Genomic DNA, 26,593 nt, shown 5'->3' on the forward strand with positions numbered 1-26,593 from the left:
AGAGAGTTTGCTGAGAGTAAGTCCAATCCACCCTTCTCAATAGCAGGAAACTCAGTTCATTAGAGGTACTTTAGTGCATTTCATCCTTTATTGGAGAACTGCGCAGTTCTTACCTCCCCATCCCTGTCTTCAGTAAAGTTCTAAAAAGGCACTGTCAGGATGCTCCAGTCAGTATCTAGACCTTCTCCTGCTCAAGATCTGAACCTTTTGTAGAGTTTCCTGCTATTGAACGCTGCTTTGGAGCCACCCACAGTGAAATACTCTTAGGGACTAGCACTCACAGAAGAAAGGAAAATTACTTACCTTATAGTAGAAAAGTTTCAGAAAATGTTAGTCTGTCACTTGAAAAGCAGCAAGCAATCCTGTGGCACCTTGGAGACTAACAAAATATATAGTATCATGAGCTTTCATGAGTAAAACCCACATCATGAGATGAGTTGGAGTGCAAATAACAGAAACCAAAATATATATAAAAACATCAAAAGAAGTACTTGTCAATGTTAGGACCCATGTTAATTAGTCTCATTAAGTGATCTGGATGTGTCCCATTCATAGCTTTTGTTGTGAAAATGTGGATGTTAAAAGCAGGGGAAGTTGGCTTGGTATTGCTTTAACCAGTTAATGTCTTTATTCAAGTCCACAGTAGCAGCGTCAAATTTGTAGATGAATTCCAGTTGTGCAGTGTGTGTCGATAATTGGGTGGTGAAATTCCTTTGTAGAAGACTGTCTGGATGGTAGGTCTTTATGGTTATTCATGTCTCATCCTCGTTCCTCTTTGCTCTCATCCCCTCAGATTTGCAGCAGAGTAGGAACTGGAGAATCAGTTAGTCTGTGCTGCCCCTTAATGCCCCCACGTGAGAGCACAAGGCCATGAAGGACACAGGCACAAATCAGTGTATACTGCAGTTAAAAAAAGTTCCAATCATAGATTCATAGAGCACATTTGCACCCACAGCAAATACCTAGAGGAACCACATCTCAAAGAACTTCAGTTGCTGCAAGTTAAGTAATAGTCCTTTCTTCTGAGAGTGATGGTCCCCATGGATATTCCCTATGGAAGCAAGTGCAAGTGTAATTCACATACCTACTTGGTGTGATTCACCATCCCATGTAGTGACACTTAGACCACTGAGAGAGAGAGAATGAATTTCCTCTACAGCCTTAGCTAAAGAGCCAGCTGGCTTTTAGCTCAAGCAGTAGAAGCTCGTGCACTAAGCTCCAGATGTCCCAGGTCCGGTTCCGCCTGTTGGCGTTAAACAAGGATATATTCTTCACCAATGTCAGAAATGTCTAGATTTGTGCAGGTGCCTCTTTTATTTTTCCATAAATCAAAATAGATAAAATAAAACCTATTGACATGGCATCACTGACCTCTGTGACAAATGCAGGATTTGTAGGAAGTTCCCTGTGGCAGAGTGGCTGATCAGTTTGTTATAATGGCTTCTGGTTCCTTAGCACCTTTATATGCATTTATGATTTTTCATAAAGAGAAAGCTAATTTAAAATATCTGTTATGTTGTATGCTCACTCTACATTGACACCCTTTACAAGAGAGAGGATGTGTCAGCTAATCTTGTTACTGGTAGCAGGAGACAGATGATTCATTACAGATTTTAGGAAAGCCAGTTTGCCTGTATGCTATAGGAGCAGGCATGTTTGGCATTTTTCTTTCCAAGAGAGACAGATTTAACAGCATTTGTTCAACTTAATTTAGCATTGAACTATGTTTCAATGGTTCTGGCTTTAGCACATTGCATCACATTGTTCATTATCACATCATATCTTTAAATCCCTATGATCATGTGCCTAACTGCAGCATAGACACCTCACTGATGGACACATATTCTCCAGCTGCCTTGATAGGCAGCATGAATTGCATACAGAGAGCAGGTCCCTGGCTCCCTTTACTGAGGCTATAACCATATAGGGGTGCATATGCTTATATTCTGTTATGTTTCTGTTTCTCTCTAGTACATTTCCTTTTGCAACTTTTTCAGGGCTAGTGCCAGACAGGGTTACATGTAATGCTGTGTTCCCTAGAGGGATGTCCCTGTCACTGAGAGATTCCATGTGTTTCAGGTCTCTGATATTGTAATAATGACTGTCTCCTGTTATCCATTATAGTCACTATAACTTACATGATCTCATCAGCCAAAGAGGTCTTTCCGTTTTGAAAGAATTTTCTGGGCACAGTAATGTGCAACTCTGCAGAACAAACCACTTCACAATGATCTCACAAAAGAGACTCTCTGCATGGGTATATATATAAAATTAATAGTCTATATGTGGCCTAGATTCTCTATTTACAGTATTTCTAGCAGTCCATAAAAGAGGGAGGAAAATAATGATATGGGTTATCAGTAGCTTTCTTTCCTCTGACCTGCAATTTCATGGGTTCAAGTGAATCATTTTTCTTTTAGGAAATGGGACAAAAACCTTAAATAAGAACATTCCATGTATTCCGAGAACGTTCAAATCTGGATCAAAGCTGTGGTGCCCAATCTAATTTCTAATTCAGTCACTTGAAGTGTCTTCCTTTGTAAAATAACAAAACCAAAATCAAGCCCTGTTTGTTGTTTACCAGTCACTGTTTGATGGCCTTCCAGGCAGAATTTAAAGATCTTTTTGAAGTATTTGTGAAACTCGTGGTGTTTTGACTAATATTCCTTTCCTCAGTACAAGAGATACTAATGCCTAGAACTAATGTTGAGCACACAGTGGCTTCTCTTTTTGACTGCAGAGTCACTGCACTCACTAATTACTTTTTAAACGCTTCAAGGGACCTTCAGGATGAAAGATGGTGTAGAAACCCAAAGTCTGGTCTATGTTTGTGTTGAAGAGCACTTGTTTTGAAACTGAAACATTGTGATTCTTGTTTTATTATGGGTTAACGTTAATCTGCACAGCCTTTTCCTCTTACACTGCTCATTCCTCCCACACAAGAAAAAGATGGGTTTTTTTTCAATTCATGTAATACCCCATTTGCATCTGTTCCTTTCTAAAGCAAGCTCAGAATCCTGTAGCTAACACAAGAACAATGTAATTTCACATTGAACCTTCTAGTTTCATTCAAAATAAAGCCACTCTGGGTCCCAGTCATTAAACCCAGCAAGCAAATGATTGTGTTCGCAAATGTTATAAAAAAACAAATCCAAGACAAAACAGCAACAGGTAATTGTTTCCTTCTACATGGGAAATGAAGCACGTGGTCAATGACTTTTGACACCTATTATCATTTTTCATCTCTCCAAAGTCCACGTCACAGATGTAAGAAACCTGATCCTTACTTCTTGCAAAATTGTTTTTTGTGGAGTAAAACAGAGTTGCAGTTTTACTGTTAGGATTTTTTAAATATATATAAAATGACTGGAAATAGTGCAAATAGAATGTTCTACACTGTCATTAATTCAGTGATAAAACTGTGACATTAAATTATCAGTAGAGTCCTGTGCAGACATAAAAATGTGTGTCTGATCCACAAAAACTGATCTGTATCTTCAAATGTAGCTATCCGCAGATTTGTAGTGCCCTACGCTGGGGGCTGGGCTCAGGCTCCAAGATATACTCCTGCATTCTCCCACCAGAGAACAGTAGGGGGGAGTTTCATGGGCAGCAGTGGGGACTCTGCCCAGCATTGCAGACCCTCCGCCTGCTTTCAGCCAGGTGGGGAGCCTCAGTGTAGGGACACAGCTAGGGACTGCTTTCAGCACTTCCTCTCCCCCAGCAGGTGGAAGATCTGACATGGCTCACTTGCTGGAAGGTGAAGAAATACCCATAGAGCTGCCAGGGGTTGCTCCACACCCTCTCCCCTGCCAAGGGTAGATGGAGGGACTGTTACCCTACTGTGGCCGGGCTGCAGCTCTAAGCCACCTCCCTCCTCAGCTGGAGCCAGGTCAGGGAGAGCCATGCAGGAAATTGTGGAGCCTCTGGGTCCTTCCACTTGCCCTGGGGTGCAGGGACCCAGGCTCCCCATAGCTGCCAGTGCAGCGCTCTCTGACCCAGCTGTGACCAGGGATCATCTCTCAGAGCCTCAGTAAGAGCCAGGCGAGCAGCTAGAAGGAACAGCAACACAGACCCTTCACTTGCCCTGGGTTGGGGGAGCATGACCGGCTCCCATCCCTCAGGTCCTCCACCCAGGACAGCTGGAGGGTCCACGCTATGGTTCCTCAGAGCTGCCCACCTGGCTCTTACCATCAGAACCCTGCACAAATATAAAGTTTGTATCTGCATCTGTGCTGTTATCTGCAGAAATGATCCAGGAATATAAAGCAGGTATCTGTGGATGTGTGGGGCTCTATTTGCCAGTTATATGACTCTTGATAGATGGAGCCATTAGTTTACAAATACACATTGTATTGCATGTATTAGGCTCTTCATCATATTTAGATCCAGATATGAATAAGTACAAATTTTATTGTTTTTGTATCTCAGTATACGTAGAAATTTAATGTCAAGGTTGAATTGTACTCCTTCCTGAATATGACATTCACCTGAAATCAAGATAAACATGAAATATAAAGCTTCAGAAGAGTAGCCAAGTTAGTCTGTATGGGATAAACTTAAAAAACAACAAAAAGTCTGGTAGTACTTTAAAGACTAACAAAACATGTAGGTAGTATCATGAGCTTTCATGGGCACAGCCTACTTCTTCAGATCTGGACTGTATTTTTACCTCCCTCTGCTGGTGTATCTGCCCACCAGCTTAAACAGTTGGCATAGAACCATGGTCACCAACCCACTGATTGCGATCGACTGGTCAATTTTGGGGGCATGACCAGTCGATTGCGAGGCATTCCAGCCCTCCCCTCATTCCCCCTCGCTCCCAAGAAGTAGTCCACACTGGCACTCCATCCTGGGAAAATGGAGGTAGCGCCAGGTTCCTGCACCATGGGGAGAGAAGTCCCACAGCTGCGTGCCAGACCCACTGTCTCAGGAAGTGTGCTGGCTGCTCCTCCCCTCCCCCAAACAGCTGATGCGCTTTCTGAAAAGCCAGGACTGGTGCGCAGCTTTGGACTTCCTTCCCCTTGCTGCCTGCCTGCCTTCCTTCTTTTGCTGGTGACGGAAGGAGGAGGGAACAAAGGGAAGTCCCAGGCCACAGGACGCGCACACACACACACCCCCCATGCAGGAAGGCAGGCAGGCAGGATGGGGAAGGAAGTCCCTGGCTACATCTCAGATCCAACTTCTCAGGAAGCATGCTGACTGTTCTGGGGAGGGGAGGAGCAGCCCATGCACTTCCTGAGACACCAGCTCTGGCACGCAGCCTGGGATTTCCCTTCCCCCCCAGCCACTAGCGAAGGAAGGAAGGTAGGCAAGGCAGCAGGGGGAAGGAAGTCCCTGGATGCGCACCAGACCCGGCTTTTCAGGAAGCGTGCCAGCTGTTTGGGGGAGGCGAGGACCAGCACGGGCCGTGGGATCCCCAGGTACTGGCTGAGCTGTTCCTGTCCCTGCCCAGGATGCCCATGAGTACACTGCCCAGGGCTCCACCAGCACCCTCCACCTGCCTCCTGTCTTGGCCCCCACCAGCACCCTGCTCAAACCCCCACCAGCACCTTGTCCCTGTCCCCTGGCCAGTGAGGCTTGGAGTTTTTTGGAGGAGTTGGTTTTTTTACATTTCACTTCTGTGGTCCCTGACTGATTTTAATGTGGGTCAGTGACCTCTGACCCAAAACAGGTTCCCTGCCCCTCCCATAAATAAGACAAGGGTGAAACATTGTGTGTTTGACATATTTAATTTAAAAATGAAGCCTGGCCAACAAGCCATAAACTGGGGCCAAGCCCCCATCTGGCTGCAGCATCATAACACTCCCGCACCCCCCCCCCCGACCCCAAACCTGAGCCTATCATACACCAGAACCCTCTGCCCTGAGCCTTTCACATCCCCAAACTCCTGCACTCTCAGTCTTCTGCCACAACATTCCTGCACCATACACACACCACAAACCTGTCCTGAGCCCATCATACTCCCAACACCCGTGCCCTGAGCCCCTCACACACTCCCCAACCCAAACTCCTGCACCCCACATCCATAAGCCTGCAGCTTGATCAGCACCCCAGCCCTCCACCTGACCCCTGTGCTCTCCAGCCTGGAGCCCCCTACCTGAGCCAGCATCCCCCTCTCCATCTCCTCCTGCACCCAAATTCCCTCCCAGAGCTTGCACCTCTCACCCCTTCCCACACCCAAATCCCTCATTCCCACCCCAGAGCCCACACCTCCTGTCTCAACCCAGTGAGAGTGAGTAAGGGCTGGAGACAGCAAGTGATGGAGAGGAGGGGAACAGAGAGGGCAGGGTCTCAAGGAAGGGGTGAGATCTTGGGGAAAGGATGGGGTAGATCTTGGCTTGCCTTGACATTTAAAAAGTGATCTTGGGTGTAAAAAGGTTGGAGACCACTGGCATAGAACGTTTCGTGTAGCTCTTCATCTGGAACATTGAAAAGGATGCCAAACAAGGCATGAAAAATGTAACCGTCAGGCAAATTCATTTTTATTATCATCAAACTTGTGAATGAAGTATATTAATATTAGTCTCTATGCAAATCCCTAATTGTATCATTGCCTTCTTTCTGTGAAAGAGAGGTCACCATGCCAACAGGACTCATAAATGAAATTGGTACATTGACAGATAAAGAACACTTATTAAATATGTACACAGAACATAGAACGGTCCAAAAGGCGTGTCAGTAACCTAGATTGTTTTGAGTAGGATTGTCTCTGAAATTTATCATAACAAACTGTATTGCAAGGAATAAATAAATCTCCTTTGGCATTTATTGAAAATAAATACATTCTATTTTCTAGATACACAGTCACTCATATGTTCAGAAATAGATACAGATTGGATTTCATAGCACCCAAAATACATGTAACATTGTAAGTGAATGAGCTAAAGGGTGAGCTAAATAGAACTGAATTAGGAGAATAGCTGATGTAAATTCCTTATGGTACAGTTCTCTTCCTTCTGACTGAAGTGAAAACATCCCATCCATGGGCAGTTGGTACTGTAGGCAAGGGAAGGAGGAGCCTTCCCAAAACTTCCTACATGCCTGACTGCCTAAAACTGGGGCTGCCAGCGGGGAAGGCTAGGGCTGCAGCCCGGATCCCCACAGCTGCCGGGGAAGGTAGCCCAGCTCAGCAGCCTGGCCACCGGGAAGGGATAGGGCTGCAGCGCAGCAGCCTGGCTCCCCCCTCTGCCCTTCCCCCCAGCTGCTGAGAAAGGATGAAGCCATGGCACAGCAACACGGCTCCCCCTGGCCGCTGGGGAGAGATGGGGCTGTGGTGTGGCAGCCTGGCTTCTTTTGACCAATGAAGAGAGATAAGCATGTACCGTGGCAGTCCGGCTTCCCCAGTCACCAGGGAGGGCCAGGTGAGAACCCCATCACATCTGCTCCAGCTCTCCATGTGGCCTGGAAAGATTGGGCTGGGAGTGGGTGGGACTTGGCTCCAGGGGCGGGGCCTCAGGTGGGAAGCCTGGGGCTGGGACTTGCCTTTCCCAGCTGGGCTTTCCCCCGATCAGGGCTGCATTATGACTTTTGTGGTCCCTATGCACTTTTGCCTTTGTGGGCCCCTCCCACCATAATAATATCAATATTAAAAATTATTTTTGATATAACTTTAAATACTTCAACATTTTTTTTTCTGTTTTAGGCAAAATTTAATAGATTTTCATGGGCCCTAAAAGTTCATTTTTTTCTTCTGATTTTAAAAGAAATTAAAACATTTTCGTGGGCCCCTAAAAGTATTGTGGGCCCTAGGCACTGTGTCTACTGTGCCTAATAGATAAGTCGGCCCTGCCCCCGTTGCCCATGATCCCATCCATATAGTAAAGCTGAACTAAATTAGAACATGCAAGTAAAATAGAGAACACATTCTCAAGTTCTTTGCTGGGAATGGTTACAGACTTTTTTATATACAACAAGGATTTTTCTATGAATCAGGTAAAGAGAATGACTTTTTTTTTTTTACTCAGATGATTGATTGTCCTATTTGTCAGCAGTGATCAGTTAAGCTTTTAAAAGCATATATATCTGAGGGAAAAGAGTATTTGTCATCAGTTTCACCCACTCTTCTGATTTTTGTAATGTTGCAATTCCCTCAGTGTAAAGAGAATTCAATTTCCACTCTCCCTACGGGGCATTGTTTCTACTACAGTTTGAAAACTAAATGTCACACTGATTGGTCATCATTAATGATAGTGAAGATGTTAGATACATTTCTGACACCAATACAGTGATCTGAAAGGACTTCTGGTTGACGGCATTTTTGCCATCAGTGCTACATTTCCTGACCAGTGCCCCCCGACTTTAGCATACGTCATACATTTTACATTGCCTTTTTCTTTTGTCTTAGTAAAGACAGAAATTTCTGAGAAGGCAGTCCTGTTTATGGCTCATATTGAAGAGGGCAGATGGTGGAAGGTAGAGTCTCTTCCCATGTAACGTGCAATCTGATGTTGATGAAAAGAGGTGGCTATGTTTGTTGTAAAAACTTGTTTCTGTGAAGGAACTATAGCAGAATTAACTATGTTTCAGGATTTGTTAAAAACCTGTGACTGAGGCTAGCTTCACGAAAACTTATACAAATGGACTGATTTAATATCTGAGATGGGAAATGTTTCTAAAATTGAGTAGTTTCCCATGGTTTGTCTTCCAACAACATAAGGCTTCACTACATATTTCTGAGATCATTTGAAACTCACATCAGTATGGAAACCAAAGTGGAAAAAAGGTTTTCTTCATCCCTTATTTGTTGTTTACTATCATTTTAGTCCATTTTACAGGATGTGATATTATGTACCGTGAGACCTTGTATATCTGTTCTGTGGTTTTTGCATTGGTCATATTAAAATATTTCTCCTTATTCAGATAGCTAATTGCCATTTTTGTCCAATAAGGCTTAGCTAGACCCCAAAGCAATTTTTTTTTCATTTTTGGCAACTCTAAACTCAAGCTAGACTTAGTTAGATCCTCCTCTGCCTCTCCTCAAAAGTCAAAGCACTGTTTGCCTCTGCACAGATAAGACAGAAACCTATATCACTTAAATCAAACACATTTATCCAATATGGGGTGTGACGTAGTGTGGGAACTATGCTGGTTGCTAGGCTTGGGTTGTGAGTGACCTCCACTGGCTGCTGGCTGCAGCACGGCCCAGCAGGGCAGGGGATGAGTCATTATGCAAAGGGGCTTCGAACCTGTCTGAAGAGTTATCTCCCAGGGAGCAGAACAATGGGAAGAAGGGGGGTGGAGCCCTGGCTGGGGGCACTGCTGGAAGTGAATTAGTCAGGTTTCTGGCTGGTTTCATGGAGGAAGCAGCCTAGGCAACCGGCTGGGATTTAGGGTCCCAGGCTCCCCCATCTCAAGGGAGGCTGAGGCATCCTAGGTCTGCCCTGTAATCAGATTACATCTGTGCTGTGTTGTATCCTGGAGAAGCAATAAACTCCTTCTATTCTATTGGCTGGTGGAGTCTGTCCGTGCCATTACGGGGGTGCAGGAGGCGGAAAACCCCAATGCACCATCACATGGGGGGAAAAAAGAGTACTGATAAAAGCAAAACTCAAAGTTTTGAAATACAAAAATTATTTGTACTATGAATGTAGTTCATGTAGAAAGGCTTAGAAAAGATAAAAGACAATAAGTCCCCTCATCTTGGTCTGTAATTTCCTCTGCCTAGTCGGCCTTCTGTTTTATTCAGATTCCAGCTCTTATGTTTATCACCATCTTTGTGAACTTCCATTTTCTAGCAAACTGGCCTATCACTAGTGTCTGTGGTGCTGGACTCCTGCTCCCAGCTTTAATTGTCTCATCCATCCACTTTACTTGAACAGATGTTTTTCTTGACTCCTATCTGAGGTTTATTAAAGCCACATCTTCTCTTTATCTCCCTTCATGAAAACAGACATCTGTATCACTTTTCAGTATTTCTTCAAATACTTTTGGGCAGTTCTGTTCATTCAGAGTACCTCAGTGCACAAACTTTCCTTGTGGGGGGGCTTCTTGGTTCCTTAGTCCAAACTTAGTCCCAGGCAATTTTAGAAATATATATAAAACTCAGAAGTTTCTTACTATGGAAATATAAAATGTCATTTTATCCTTATTTGATAGAGAAAAAATCTTTTTGGTCAATAAATCAGACTACCATAATAACATTACATTGATATTCACTGTATTTCCATAGTAATAATGATTATTTGCAAAAAATATCTGAAAACCCTTAAGAGCATTTACTAAGGTTTAGGTTAGCTAAATTGTTTTATTTGGCAATGGGTTCTTCCCCTCCACACACACACACACATATTGTAGCATGAATTGCACAATGTATATAATTGTTTCAGGATTTATAAAACAAAACTAATGTTCCCACTAATAGATCGAACAAATATTATATTTGGAAGATAAATGAATAAAATGGAAACTTGACATCCCCCTTATATTCCATTTGTACCTGACATGCATTGTGACTAAAAATATTGCAAGTGACGGTACTGAACATTTTTATACCTACAAAAAGTATAACACAAATATTGAGACGAACCTGCACAAATTAACTTATAGTACTGTAGCTGAAGTGAGGTAAAGAAACGAGATTTCTTTTAAAGACAAGGAGATGCATGTGGGAGTTTTAAAGTAAAAGATCAAAGTTGCTCATAGTGGGTCAATTACATAAAACAAGATTCCACAAATGGGTCGCTTCACAATGAAAAATATCCAAAAATAAATTACTAGTTAGTTCAGCATGGTACTGATAATGACAAATGAAAGGAGCATTCACCCAGGGCCACAATTATAGTAGGTAAATAGGAAGGCATATTTTATAAAGGAACTACCCTATCTGGAAACAATCCACAATTTATTTTAACTGGGTTATTAGGAACATGACATGTGATGTTGCAGGCAGAGTGACTATGAAAGTGAGTGGGGGAATAAGAGTAAGATGTATTGTATTTGGAAAAAGATGCAACTTTATACAGTCAATATATTATTAAGTTTGCAACTTGTTTGTGGTTTATAGAAACCAAATTTGCAGTAGTACTTTAATTGCATAGTTCAGGAAAGGAGTTCTCTAGTCAGTTGTTAAGTACTGTGCTATTGGCACAGAAGAGGGATGAGCAGGCAAGTAGAATTTTCTAAAGCAAAAACAAAGTCTCAAATGAGAAACTGTACAAAAACTTCCTGTTCATTTTCTTAGTATCTCTTCTGTCCTTTTCATCTCCATCTTGTGCCTTCAGTTCTGTTTGATATCCATCTCTCCCTCTCAGGCACTCAGTCTCATCTTGATTACATCAGCTACCATGTTGATCTACTCTCTTGACACCTTGCACTCACCTCCTCATTTAACCTTCAACCCAGAACTAATCAAAATGGCCACTCACTGAATCTTGTCTTCACTAAGTACTGCTCCTTCTTTGATTTCTTCATCATACTTTTCTCTTTTGAACTTTCACCTCATCTTCAGAATCACTGACCTAGCTTCCACTTGATCACATGGAGTGGGCGTGCTTGTATGGATCCCATCCTGAAGTTGTAACCTTATATCAACAACTTCAAATACTTTTTAAATATAAAAAATAATGAAATGTTCAGAGGAATGGTGATACAGTGTTATCTGGCACTCTTGGAGATTATGACGTTCTGGTTATCTAAAAATTCTGGTTATCTGAGGGTCTCATCAACCTAGGAAAAACCAATGGACAATAATAGTAAAACTCAAGTTTTTAATATTGGTAGTTTTGTAGTGTGAGGCAGTTGGTCTCACATTTCTATTTTGAGTTAGTACTACTTAAATACAAAATTGTTAAGACAATCATGGTAAACAAAGCCAGGCCTGTGCACCTGAAGATGTGACAGTATTGTGGTTGGGGGCAGTGCTGGTTAACAGAGTGCCAGATGATAAAGGTTTCACTGTATTGTAAATGTTAAAAGCCCCTGTTAGGAGCACCAGCATCTTTAATTTCAACCTTTTCTGGGGATATTTGTAGCACAGGAAAATCCTTATAATTCATTTAAGTGGGACTCTACATGCACATTAGGATTCACCCATGCAAGTTGCTTTGCATGGTTTATAGAACAGGCAACCTTTGATTACATTTGTAATTACATGGAGGTTTGAAGTAGATCCAGGTGAAGCAGCCATTTATGTGAGTTATAGGATGTGTGGTGATACAGGTAGTGAAACAACAATAAGTTCTTAATTCCTCCTCCATGTATGGATTTTGTGACCCATAGCTTTATTTTTTGCTAATTTTATTTATAAAGCATTCTCACTTTCTCCCTCATCAAGGTAATTCTGGTGCTATACAATGGCTTAAAATAGTTACAATGTTGCGAAGCGCTAGTGTAAAAACAGCTAAAAAGCTAAATAAAACAGTAAAAGAAAATAATCAAACTAATGTACCACATAGTCTAAAACGAGAGTCTCAAAAGCATTTATTTTTTGAGCTACCAGAAGAAATGTACGATGTTCATTTAGTGAATCTGGACAGTTATTTATGTATTTAGGTCATACTTTGTTCTCTTCTTTTCTTATACCTTCAGCCATGGGCAGCTAGACCCTGGCCCCTCCCCTTGTACTCCCCTTTACCTCTCCTCACCCACACAGGAGCCCAAAGCACCCACATTTGCAGCCCCTGACTCCAGCACTGTTCAGCTGGAAGGAAAGTAAGGCCCAAGCTCTGCTGTGTCACAGCTTCAGTACCCGCCGCTCCAAGGTGGTGTGGCCAGCTGGCTCATGGTCCAGGGCTCCTGACCACAGCCCACTTGGCAGGGAACATGTCCAATTCCGACTTCCTGGAGGAAGTGCACTGGCCTGGGGAAGGGGCCACACTAGGCTGTTTGGGGATTCTCAGCCTCCCCCTGCCTACAATACTGGGTGTCCATGCTAGTCTATCAATACTGTATTAACCCATACACGAGCTGGACCAATTCCAGTTGTGTGTCAAGGTAAAACGTTGTACAAGCACACACAGCTTACAGAAACTCCTATAGTGCTCCTCTATGATCTCATTGTATAAGAGCCTTCAGAACAAGCCAGAGCTAGAGCCAATATGTGTTCAGTATGGCAAGGAGTATGCCCACACACACACATGCACGCATTTTACCTTACGTTTCATGATAGAATGAATTCATACTATAAAACTAAAACCAGATGAGAGTTTGTAACTGCCTGGAAATGGGGGACTTTACTTGGTTCTCCTGGAAAGCCTTAAAACAACTGAGGCTTGCTTGCAAGAGCTATGAATCTGTCAGTGTACCTGAGGGCTCTTAGCAACAACATGCTTGGCAGCGTGGGTCCATAGCGCTGAAAGTCCATGGCCACATTGCATGGCTTGATTCCAGGCATTTAAGATCGCCACAAACTTATTACTGATCAGGTACAGTCAAATTAATCATGGATGATCACAAGACTGCCACCTGTCTATGGCTGGGCAATATCTCCTCCTGACCTTAAGTCCAACCTTCAGGCCTCAGGGACTATATCTCTGAGGCCGACTATCTGACCAGAAAGTTCCAGCTGGCAGTGACCAATGAAAACTCCAGCCCTCTGGAGGCTGGTTCTCAGTAATACATCCCTGATAAATAAAGATGGTAAATAGGGTTGGTTCTAAGGCCGGTTTTGTTCAACATCTTTATCAATAGCCTGGATGAGGGGATGGATTGCACCCTTAGCAAGTTTGCGGCTGACACTAAGCTAGGGGGAGAGGTAGATACGTTGGAGGATAGGGATGGAGTCCAGAGTTACCTAGACGAATTGGAGGATTGGGCCGAAAGAAATATGATGAAGTTCAACAAGGACAAGTGCAGAGTCCTGCACTTGGGATGGAACAATCCCAAGCCCTGCTACAGGCTGAGGACCAACTGGTTAAGCAGCAGTTCAGCAGAAAAGGACCTGGGCATTACCTCAGAAGAATCCGGATATGAGTCAACAGTGTGCCCTTGTAGCCAAGAAGGCTAATGGTATATTAGGGTGCATTAGTAGGAGCATTGCCAGCATGACTAGAGAAGTGATTATTCCCCTTTATTCAGCACTGGTGAGGCCACACCTGGAGTATTGCACCCAATGCTGCCCTGCCCCCCTCCCGCCCATTACAGAAAGGATGTGGGGGCATTGAAGAAAATCTAGCGGAGGGTAACAAAAATTATTAGGGGGCTAGAGCACATGGCTTATGAGAAGAGGCTGAGGGATTTGAGCTTAGTCTACAGAAGAGAAGAGTGAGGGAGGATTTGATAGCAACCTTTAACTATCTGAAGGAGAGTTCCAAAGAGGGTGGAGTGAGGCTGTCCTCAGTAGTGGCAGATGAGAGAACAAAGAGCAATGGTCTCAAGTTGCAGTGGGGGAAGTCTAAATTGGATATTAGGGGAAACTATTTCACTAGGAGCATGGTGAAACACTGGAATGGGTTCCCTAGGGAAGCTGTGAAATCTTCATCCTTAAAAATCTCTAAGTTCCACTTTGACAAAGCCCTGTCTGGGTGATTTAGTTGGGGTTGGTCCTGCTTAGGGCAGGGGGTTGAACTCGATGACTTCCTGAGGTCTCTTCCAATCTATGAGTCTATGGAAAAATTAAACCATCAAAAATGACCAGACTGGGTGAGAACAATGATCCCTCTACCCCAGTTGCCCATCTTCCAACAGTAGCTGATGCTGGATTCTTCAAAGGCAATGGACACAAGAGGGCAACTATCCATCCTCTGTCGGCCACTCCCAGCAACTGGCAGTCTGAGGTTAAGGGATGCCTGGAGCATTCTCCATGCAATTGCTCATTTTACTGAACCTGCGTACAGACTGGCCTTCACAACGTTGACTAGCAAGGAGGGCCACATGCTGACTCTGCATTGCAGAAAGTTTGGTTTAAACTTGCTGCCTATTCATGTCCTTGGGTCACCCTGACTCGTGTGTTGTGTAAAGGGCACAAAGGGCACATCCTTATTCACTTCTCCACATGGTTTATAGAGTTCTAGCATATCCCACCTTTTTAATAGCTTTCCCATGTTGAAATGGGAACCAGGACCTGCTTCCCTGCAGTCACCAGTTAGGCCCCCTAACAACTAGGTGATGTGGGTGCAGCTCCTTCAGCTTCCAGAGTAGGGACTTGAGCAGCTGTCTCTTAAGTGAACCACTGGCTGTTCGACTAAAAGGAATTCTCCCTGAGCCGAGGGAGCTGGTGTTTGCTGCCTCATCCTGTTCAGCTACAGTTGTTCCACTTTAATTCCATGTTCATGGGGGTCCCGAGGCTAGCAAGCAGCCCATGGAGCCTAGCAGTTTGGGTGAGTGCTTAGTGTGTGTTAGCTTCAGGTTCAAATCTCCCTTTATGCTTGCTGAGAGAGGATTTGAACCTTTGTCTTTACCACTCAAGTGAATAGCCAAAGTGCTGGGTTAGGTGCTATTCTGACTTGGGGCTTCGTTTGCTCTTTTCTGCTTTAAATGCTCCATTTTCACTGGCCAAGCCCCAGCAGACAGCCCTGTGTAGCTTACTGTTTGGGTGTGTGCCTAGCAATTGGGAAGTTTGTTATTCGCATCCTCTTTTTCCTTGTTGATCTCTTACCTCTCATGTGACTGGCCTAATATGCTAGCTCCCTCAGTGTTTCCTTTTCAGGATGGGTCACCATCGTTAATAACTAAATAGTCACTGAGCTCTAGTCACCCCATCAGTCTCTCTTGAGTCCGGGGGTTTGGGTGCTTACCCCTTGAACAGTGAAAGTTCTGGTTCAGATCTTGTTTATCCTTCCTGAGACGGGTTTAAATGTTGATCTCTTACTTCTCAAATGAATAGTCTAAGTGTTGGCCTAGCTGGTATTCAGAGGTGGGGGTTCCTTCAGCCTCTTCTGTTGATGGCTGGCCAGGTTCAATAAATAGTAAATGAGAATTGGCCACTTAACTGTTGTGACTTCCTCTGTATTCCTGTGCTTTGAGCACCTGCACTAGAGCTGAGTGTGTGCTGGTTCAAACCCCCTTTCTGCTTGCTTAGGAACAAGTGGCAGTGTGCTCTATTACCTTTAAGTGTTCTATTTTAACTATATATTAATCAGGGCACAGTTAGCTTCCAAAGGCCTCTGTGATATGGTGTTCACCTGGTTGTGAGCACCCCTAGCTCACATCCCTGCTCTGCCAGACAGGAGGGCCTCTGGAATCAGCTACAGAGGGGATGCTGTCACACACCAGAGGCCATTTGCAGCCTCTCTTGCTCTTATCCCCCAGGATCATGATACAGGCCCAGGTTGTGGTAGACCCCAGCCCACTCCCCTGCTCTTTGGAGGGGCATGAACTGGGGGCTTCCCCTTCTGGGGAGAGTCACTGGTAAGCGATCCCTGTCCAAATCCCCTCCCCATCCCAAGAAGACAAAAGCCTCTTGAGAGGGGGTTTGGACAAGGATGGCCCACCACAAAGGACAGTCACCTAGGAGGCAGGAAATCCCTGTGCAAATCCCCACTGAACAGGCAGTTGGGGGATTTGAACCCAGGCAAGTATCCTATCCACTGCATGAGAGAGCAAGGGTGATGGGTGAAGCAGCCACTTTAGGAGGCAAGCATACCAGCCTGTAGCCCCAGTTATACTCTACCTCTGCACCACCAGGCCCTTCCCCCTCTTCGCTATCTGCCTCTTCTCTCTGTTCACCCATTCTAGCCAAATCCCTGTACCCACATGTAGGGATAGGAAGAGGGGACAGGTTGAACACTGAGACCCAGGAAAGGCATTGCCTCCCCTTGCCTCATATCTGCTGCCTTCAACTAAGCAAAGCATCTTCTCTCAACATTTTTCAAGCAAAATTCAGGTTAAAAGGCTCTTTATGCTGTGTATATTGATGTCACTAATTTGAAGATACAAAATCAAACTTGCCCATCTACACGAATCATCCATTGAATTTACGTAAAATATTCAGTATTATGGTGCAAATTTCTGCAGTTGTAATATTGACTTCCGCTTTATCTCATCTTCCTCTAGCCTTTTTAATACCATCAGCCTTACACTAATTGTCAGTAGGAAATTACTAGGTTTGGTGGCAAAATGACATCTAGGTGTAGCGTAAATGATAGGAGTATTGCTAACACAGTTTATTTTTTAATCAAGAAATTTATTGTAAATTCACTTTCAGTTTTTTAAAGTAAAGCATTGTTTCTTTAACATGGTACACAGTGTGTAGTCTTGAAAATTCCATATATTTATATTCAAAACCATAAGTTCAGAACGCTCTATATTACTTTTTAAAATTATGCATTCTAGTAGCATGTAGAGACCTTTTGCTGATTACATTGTTTTCGTTGTTTTAAAACATTTTAAACTCTTATTTCTATTCATAACAGTGTAGATTTGGGAACATCACTATTTAGCATCTAATTAGCATATGTTCTATTTTCACTTAAAAGCTTTGAAATTTGCCTTTAACTTTGCTCTTTTTCCAGCAGCACTTTTGCTATTAAATATGGGTTTAAACAAGAAATTTTACACCAAACACACTTGTCTTTTTTTAAGAAGGTAAACATTTCTTGGGATAGGAAACAATTGTGGATTCAAAGACATTGCAAAAGAAAGATGCCTGTTGAAGAAGGTTCGCTACTCACCCAATGTCTATTGTGCCTTTTCAATCATCAGATGAGCCTGTCTTTTACCTTATCACAATTTTGTACACAACGTGGGAAATTTTTCTTTTGGTGTTCAGTGAGGGAACAGTTTATAACTGACAATTTGACGAAGGATGGATTTCTGTGGGAAGCCTTCCATGTAATGGTGATTATTACACAGCATCATTTGGTATCAACCCAGTTCCTCCCTGTCTGAATGATCCTATGTCTAAAGTATTTGTAAGATATCTACCATAATACTGTGATATCTGAGTTGGTACCATCACAGCTGGTGCTAATCAGCACCCGTTTGCCATCCGAACAGAGGAACCAAGAAATGAGTGGATATGAGGACTGAACTATCCACTCTCGGGATGTAAAATCCCATTTTATCAATTAAACATAGTGTTTAACCAGTTAACACTTTCACCAATTAACTGCTTAAGCGGAAGGGGAGGAGGGAAGGAAGAGGTGAGGAGAGAGACAGACCTTGCCAGGATGGAGGAGCCCCGTGGTGCAGGTGGGAGCTGGTCTGGCCAGGTCAGGGTGATGCTTACTAGTTAACCAGTTTACTACTGATGTCCTTAATTCACTCACCTCCCACAAGTGACTCTTCAGGTCATAGGTGAGGTGATTAACTGGGTGGATGTGGGGAAGTGTGCTGTATCTGTTCTTTGGATAAAGAGCTTTGGTTACCATGGATGATAAATACTGTCCTTTGACATCACTCAAAAGTGATTGATTTCTATGAGAATGATGCACTCACAGAACAATGTGGAAGGTGGTCAGCACCTTGTAGCATTACTTTGATGATATAGCCAAAGTAGGGAGCACACTGACTGGAATACTTTGCAGTATGCCAGGCAAGAAAGTGATTCAGCAACTACTGGAGAAAAATCACTGAAGGTTGTAACCCAGCAGTAGAGTTTTAAAATAAAACTAAATAATTAAAAGCATCAAACGTATCTTATTCTACATAAATGGAAAGTGTGTATTTACAGTACTTTCCTTGGGACTAGTTTTCAACAGAACTGTATAGTCTGAAAATGGATATCTTTCAGACTTTCTGTGAGTTTCCCACAGCTCTGATAGATATAAATCCAGCATAGAGAACAGGATATTGTATTTCAGCTTCTTGAGAGATAAAAGAGGGCTGATGACTAATACTGGAAAGAATTGTTAAAAGGTGTGTTTACTTCTAGTTGAGTCTGCTTGTTTAATATCTGTCCCAATTAATTCATTTTTGTTGTGACAAAATTCATTTTTGTTGTGATATTGAAAAAACCTGCACGCTTTTCTTATAATTATGACCATATTCCCCTTTGGAAGTGTTGTTTAAATATCCATAGCATTGCTTCAGACTCAAAATGTTCATTGTTTTGAACCCTCAAGTATAATCAATGAGATGTGCTTTACTGATGTCCTAGGAAGTTGTGACATATGGTCTACATTCTTTTTCGTATTAATTTATACAAAATGACTGATTTAACAGATGCCTGAGTCATCTCACTAGAAATACTTGAAGAAAAATGTATAGTTGTTACTACTATTTGTTTTTTGTATCCTAGTAGCACCCAAAGGCCTCTATCAAATATCAAGTACCTGTTATACAAATAGATATGGTATGAGAGGAAAAACAAATTAACCCTCCCCACCACAAGTAGCTGTGGTGGTGCTGGCAGGTCTGACCGCCAGTAAAACATGCTATAATCTACTATCAATTTGAGACAAAATACAGGACTATGTAGCACTTTAAAGACTAACAGGATGGTTTATTAGATGATGAGCTTTCGTGGGCCAGACCCAGTTCCTCAGATGAAATAGTGGAAGAAAATAGTCACAATCATACATACCAAAGGATACAATTAAAAAAAAATGAACACATATGAAAAGGTCAAATCAAATTTGAGAACAGAAGGGTGATGCGGGGGGGAGGGGGGTGTAAATGTCTGTGAACTAATGGTATTAGAGGTGATAATTGGGGAAGCTATCTTTGTAATGGGTAAGATAGCTAGAGTCTTTGTTGAGACCCCCGCGTAGAGTGTAGAATTTTAGCATGAATGACAGTTCAGAGGATTCCCTTTCAAGTGCAGATTTAAAAGGCTTCTGAAGCAGGATGCAGATAATTAAGTCGTTGAGACAGTGTCCTTTCTGGTTGAAATGGCAAGAAACTGTTTTTTCTTTGTGATCCTGTCTAATATCTGTTTTGTGGGCATTGATCCTTTGGCGAAGTGTCTGAGACGTTTGTCCAGTGTACAAAGCAGACGGACACTTTCGGCACATGATAGCATAAATTATATTTCTGGATGCGCAGGAATATGTGTTCTTGATCTTATAACTCATTTGGTTAGGTCCAATAATGGTATCAGCAGAGTGAATATGTGGATAAAGCTGGCAACGGGGTTTGTTGCAAGGGAAGGTACCAGGGTTGGTATTAGTGTGGTATGTCCTGTGGTTGTTGGTGAGAATCATCTTGAGGTTAGGTGGTTGTCTATAGGAGACTATGGGTCTGTCTCCCAGAGCCTCTTGGAGTTTAGTATCCTGTTCCAGTATAGGCTGTAGTTTATTGATAATGTGTTGGACAGGTTTAAGTTGGGGGGTGTAGGTGATGACAGGTGGTGTTCTATTGTTGGTTTTCTTGGGTCTGTCTTGAAGTAGATGGTTTCTAGGTATTCGTCTGGCTTTTTCAATTTGCTTTTTTATTTTTCCGGGTGGGTAGTTGAGGTTTATAAATGCTTGGTAGAGATCCTGAAGTTTCTGGTCTCTGTCAGTGGGATTAGAGCAGATGCGATTGTATCGAAGGGCTTGGTTATAGATGATGGATCGTATGGTATGTGCTGGATGGGAGCTGGAAGCATGTAGGTAACTGTATGAGTCAGTGGGTTTTCTGTAGAGGGTGGTGTCTAATTTTCCATTGTTGATTTGTACTGTGGTGTCCAGGAAATGGATCTCTCGTGTAGAATGGTCCAGGCTGAGGTTAATGGTGGGGTGTAGGTTGTTGAAATCTCTGTGGAATGTCTCCATTGTTTCTTGGCCATGTGTCCAGATCATAAAGATGTCATCGATGTAGCGTAAGTAGAGAAGGGATAAAAGGGGACGGGAGTTGAGGAAACGTTGTTCTAGGTCAGCCATAAAGATATTAGCATACTGTGGGGCCATGCGTGTACCCATGGCTGTGCCGCTGATCTGGAGGTATAAGTTGTTCTCAAACTGGAAATAATTGTGGGTGAGAACAAAGTTACATAGGTCTGCTATCAGGTTGGCAGTGGTGTCCTCTGGGATAGTGTTTCTAATTGCTTGTAATCCGTCTTCATGTGGGATGTTCATGTATAGAGCTTCTACATCCATGGTGGCAAGGATGGTGTTATTGGGGAGGTTATCGATGTTTTGTAGTTTCCTTAGGAAGTCAGTAGTGTCTCGGAGATAGCTGGGGGTGTTGGTTGCGTAGGGTATGAGGAGAGAGTCTACATAGCTGGATAGACCAGTAGTGAGCGTGCCAATACCAGAAATGATGGGACGTCTGGGGTGTCCAGGTTTATGGATCTTGGGAAGCAGATAGAACAATCCTGGTCGGAGGTCAGAAGATGTTTCTGTGTGGATTTGTTCCCGAGTAGCTGTGGGGAGGCTTTTAAGGAGACAGTGTAGTTTCTTTTGGTATTCTGAGGTGGGATCAGAGGAGAGAAAATGTGGTTTTGGAGAGTTGTCTGGTTGCCTCCTGGTTATAGTCGGCCTTATTCATAATGACCACAGCACCCCCTTTGTCAGCTGGTTTGATTACAATGTCCAGGTTGTTTTTGAGACTCTGGATGGCATGGTGTTCAGCGCGGCTGAGATTGTGTGTTGCTTGTTGTCGTTTGCGAATAATGTCAATCTGTGCGTTGTTGCAGAAGCTTTGTATATAGAAATCCAGATTGTAATTCCGACCGTCAGGGGGAGCCCATATAGAATTATTTTTCCTTTTGTGTTGATGGGGGGATCTGGTAGGTCAGATTGATGTTCATTGGTGGTTTGGAAATATTCTCGGAGGCGGAGGCGGCGAAAAAAAGCTTCAAGGTCACCACAAAATTGTATCCAGTTTGTGGGGGATGTGGGGCAGAAAGAGAGTCCCCGGGACAAGACAGACTCTTCTGCTGGATTGAGTTTGTAGCTGGAGAGGTTAACAATATTATCCGGTGGGTTGAGGTAGTTGCTTTTGTAGACTGAGGTGTGGAGCAGTATTTGATCTGAGGAAGTGGGTCTGGCCCACGAAAGGTCATCACCTAATAAACCATCTTGTTAGTCTTTAAAGTGCTACATAGTCCTGTATTTTGTTTCAGCTACACCAGGCTAACACGGCTACATTTCTATCAATTTGAGAGTGAGTCTGTCTGTTCAGGAACCCTGAAATAATTAGAGCTAGGAACACCACCAAACTTCCCAACTCTCTGCCCTGATTCCGACACCCCCCTGCCTTGAGCTCACCACAACCCCACGTCCGTGCCCTGACTCCTGCCCCATCCTACCCCCAGCAGTCCAGAACAGACTTTCGTTAATGGAGAGTCCATCTAGTCAGAGTAGTGAAGGCTCCCTCCGCTCTAAAGATGACACACTACTGGTCCTAAGCTTCTTAGTGCAAGAAAAGCAGAACTCCCCAAGCTATTGAAAGGTTTTGTTCTTAAGGGCCATGGGAGCAGTATGGAACACATTTCAACATTAATCAGCTGATGATCATGCCTCACTCTTAGCAGCTTCTTTTGCAACCTTCCAATCACTTTTGAACTGACCAAGTGTCAGTAGTTCCCCAAAGAATTAAGCCAGTAAAATTGGTAATGTTTGAAAACATTGCCTTGAGAAAGTGAATAATAAAAATTTGTGTAAAACTTACCACTGCTTCAAACACTGAGAGGAAGTGAAAAGGCTAGAGAAATTATCTATTTAGATGAACAGAATTAAGGGCTTTTCTCTGCTCTCTCTTGCCTGTACTACTATTCTACCATTTATGGTAACTCTCAAGTATTCCATTATACAGTTTTTGTTGGAAAGAATGGCATACAAAATAGTCAGATCTACGGTAGGCTTTTTATGGGGAAAAATTACAGTAGTAGAGAAATTATAGTAGCTGAGTGGAATAACTCTGATCGGGTGGGCCCTCAGTTGCCTTAGAATAGTCTGGACAGCAGCCAGTTTCTTGACCTTTTAGAAGGAAAAACAAAACACAAAACCATATTTTGTTGCCTGGTTATTTTCTTAAGTTTGATGATGGATTTGAGGTTTTATCAGATTGCTACCTCTCTATACTATTCTTGCATAGTCATCTGTAATATTGCTTTTTGTATGTTCCGCTGTGGTCTCCAAGGGTGCGTCTACACTGCACTCATAGCTCAAAAAAAGCTATGCAAATTGCGTAGCTTATTTCGAGTCAATTTCAAAATAGCTTATTTTGAAATTTGGAACTGTCTACACAGCACTTATTTCAAAATAAATTGCTATTCTGAAATGTCCCTTACACCTTGTGGAATGAAGTTTACAGAGACATTGGAATAGTGAGCCCGTGATATTTCAAAATAATCAGCGTGCTCAAAGGACACAGAATAGCTATTTTGGGATACCTTGGGTATCCTGGAATGGTGCTGCAGTGTAGACGTAGCCCAAGGATATTTGTGGTTCTGTGCAAGCCCTGCTTTGGAATGTTGTATTAGAAACTCAAATTTCAGTGTGGACAATAGAGCAGAAGAATATTTGCAGTTTAGGTTGCAGATTAAATTCCTCTCTGTTTCAGAGTTCAAGTGAACTCATGTGCCATGAACAGCAAAGTGGGGCTAAGAGTGTTGTGTTTTGTATGACACATGAAAGTAGTTTATAGAGTGAACTCTAAGAGTCCCTTTAAGTTGTTAAAATAAGGCTTTGTATTTATGCATTTTTGGTCTAGACACAGAAAGGATAGGGCTGGAGGCAGGAAACGGATTGCCATCTTGGAAATTTAATGATCAGCTCTTTCCTTGTGATGTGTGTGGAAAAGTGTTTGGTCGACAGCAGACATTGTCCCGACATCTCTCACTGCACACAGGTAAATCACACACTTTGACATTCTCATGTACAATGTCATGCTAGATTGTAACAAAAAAAACATGAGGGAAGTTTCACTGCAGGGAAACATAATATTGTAGAAAGAGCCATCCTCTGTTTCCTTCACTTGAGGTGAAGACAGGCAGTCAGATGGGAATTTGTCCAATTGCCTGGTTCTGACAATATCAGACAACCTTTTGGTCACTGCCAATTAAGCAAGCCTGTGAACAGGGCTCTAACGAGAGGAGGAAAATTGTAATTTGCTTTGTTTTTTGTCTGACAGGCTCTTTAAACATCAATGACCAGCTGAGGAGCCACCCCATAATGTTTGAAATATTAGTCCCTTGGATGTTCAACATGAACTTTTAGCTCCAGAGAAAAGAGTAGAGGATGACTCTCTTTTTTTTTTTTCAACATCCTTTTCCATAAAATCAGTGGAACTAGCTCTAGTAAAATCAGCTGAGGATCTGACTCTATGCCCGGTAGTTCTATACAGAGGATTTGTCTAATCAGAGGTTGTAGTCCGTGTATGGGGCATATGTTTTTGGAAGAATACCTCAAACTCAGGCCAAAGGACAAATGTGTTGCGATGCAAGAATGTCAGACATAGTTCGGAAATATTAGCATAATGCTGGTACAGATAGTATCACTTAGTGTGGCCATGCTAGAAAAGTCTCAAATGGTGTTTTCTGAGATTTTTGTCTTAAAGATTCTGAATTTCTCTCTGTTAACCCTGGTACAATGTATTATTCTATTCCAAAAGCAGTGAAACAGCTCTTCTGAAAGAGGAAAGGCTTTAAAAGCAATTTAATATTTAGTTGTTTTTAAAAACTCCAGTAAATACAAAATAAGACCTGCTGTGTGCCATGACTTCGTTGCCAATATTGAGATAAAAAAATCAGTTAACTTTTTTTATTTGTAAAAATTGTGAGGCATCGGAAACTGCTGAAGAATTTGGTTTGGATTGCATTTTATTGTTTTTCGAGATGTTTTGACTTTCTTCTGTTCAGAACTTGACTACCTGTGCAGACTTTTTTCCAAGTTTTGGTACATAAACATCAAACACTATAGTTAGAAAGACAGATAAAATACTCACACAGTCATCTGTAGGAACTTCAACTCTGCTGAAAAAAATAGTGCTAGGTGAAGAAACTCATTGCACATTACTGACCTAAATCTATAATGGCCAAGGGGGAATTACACCACTATTCGACAGCATAAAAAGTTTTGTAATAACATCATACAATCTTTATACCAAATTTCAAAAACCCTCTTAAGTAATCTGAAATCGGGTTAGCTTTATATAAATTATTATTGTGAACCTTGATAACTTTTTGAAATTTTCTAACCTCCAAAACATGTCAACCTGGGTGATTCCAAAAGCTACTCAGACTTTGTAACCCAAGGCACTAAGTATTTGCAGATTTGAAATGAGGTTCTTTCTTAAGACTGATACACATATTCAAGATTATTTTTTGTTTTTCAGAAGAGAGAAAATATAAATGCCATTTGTGCCCCTATGCTGCTAAGTGCCGTGCTAATCTGAACCAGCACCTGACTGTCCATTCTGTGAAGTTGGTGAGTACAGACACTGAGGACATTGTCAGCGCTGTCACTTCTGAAGGCAGTGGAAAGAAGCACTCTTACTATTACAGGTGAGGACCGTAGAAGGCTGTACATGAGACCAGAATCCAAATGCCTTATCTGTCTGTCTGCTTGCTAAAGACAAACTATGCGGATGATCCTTTTTTGTTTGAAAGTAGAATGTGACTGAAATATTTTCTCTTGGTTAATTCTAGGTTCAGCAACAAAACCCAGAATGCTTCCAGACTTTGCTAGGCACTTTGAAAAACTGTGCACTTTTTAAATGGCTTTAAAAGGCAGACAAGCCCTTAAACACCTCGTGAACTTTTACCACAAGTACAACATACATCTAATAAGTTCCCTTTTGTGTATGAGAGGTTACTAGCATGTACACGTCTGATAATTGATAGGGCCTTCCATTTGACTCAGTTAGCTCAGTCATTTCAATCAAAATGCATGTAATAAATACACAAATTTCATCTATTTTATTACTCTCTTTGATTGCCTTGGGCAGATAGGTCTTATAATTCAACTACCTATGAAACAATGTTTCCATATAAATAAGGCCAAAATAATGAAGGTGAGAACGGGAGCATTCAGAAAGCTCTTGATGATAAAAGAATGGTACAGACAACAATTGTGTTGGGCAGGCATTTTTATTGATATAAACACTATAACATTTTCTTCTAGCATTGATGTGAATCCTAGTGTCCATATAGACTACAAGATCACTCTTATTTCAATCTAAGTGATAGCAACAGATTTAATTAGACAGAGAAATCAGAAATACACAAGCCATGTTAGATTATCTTGTCCATCCCTTTGCAAGTGCAAGCCTGTTTTCAGTGTTCTTGCTTTGTTTTAAATGTCAGTGCTTTAATTAAAACAAAAGGAAGATAGTATAAAGAAAGTTAAACTATAAGTTCCTATTACCTCTGAACATAATTTTTAAAAAATCTGCTAGTTGAGAAATTTGAATCAGCGCTGATTATGTGCATGGTGGTAATTGCCTTTGTCCAGTCAAGCAGAAGGAATCCCTGAACCCATTTTTGCTTGATAGTATTCAGAAAGCCAGGCAGTTCTGCAGGAGATCCTGATTTAACATGGGACTGTTTCCTGAGCTTGAAAATGGCTCCTGGAGTGTGCAGTTTGTCAGTATACCAGCTCTCTTAAACATCTTGGCAAGACTGCAGCACATCTTATTGCCCAAAGGATTCAGCTAGGTGATGTGCAGCATCTGGAATGTGTAGTTGTTAATTAATTTTATGATTATTTAGCATCATTATAGCATGTTTGGGATTGTTGCATTGGGCCTCCCTTTAATCAGGTTGGCATGGCCATCGGTTTAGAGGCAGCTCACCAGGCAAAAGAATTTTCCATTGAAAATTCAACAGTACAGAAGAGAAGAAATTAGT

At 42.3% G+C, this 26,593-nt stretch overlaps 1 protein-coding gene across 1 annotated transcript in view; it reads left to right on the top strand.

The window, feature by feature from the left end:
- ZNF827 (zinc finger protein 827) overlaps positions 1-26,593 on the top strand; it is a 177,395-nt gene that overhangs the window by 101,050 nt on the left and 49,752 nt on the right. The window contains exons 11-12 of the mRNA XM_075929977.2: positions 23,458-23,595; positions 25,081-25,249. Coding sequence (XP_075786092.2) covers positions 23,458-23,595; positions 25,081-25,249 — 307 coding nt within the window. The remainder of the gene's footprint in view (positions 1-23,457; positions 23,596-25,080; positions 25,250-26,593) is intronic.

Source organism: Pelodiscus sinensis, chromosome 4 (genome assembly GCF_052426305.1).
Source record: "Pelodiscus sinensis isolate ZL-2025 chromosome 4, ASM5242630v1, whole genome shotgun sequence".
In the NCBI taxonomy this organism is placed as follows: Eukaryota; Metazoa; Chordata; order Testudines; family Trionychidae; genus Pelodiscus; species Pelodiscus sinensis.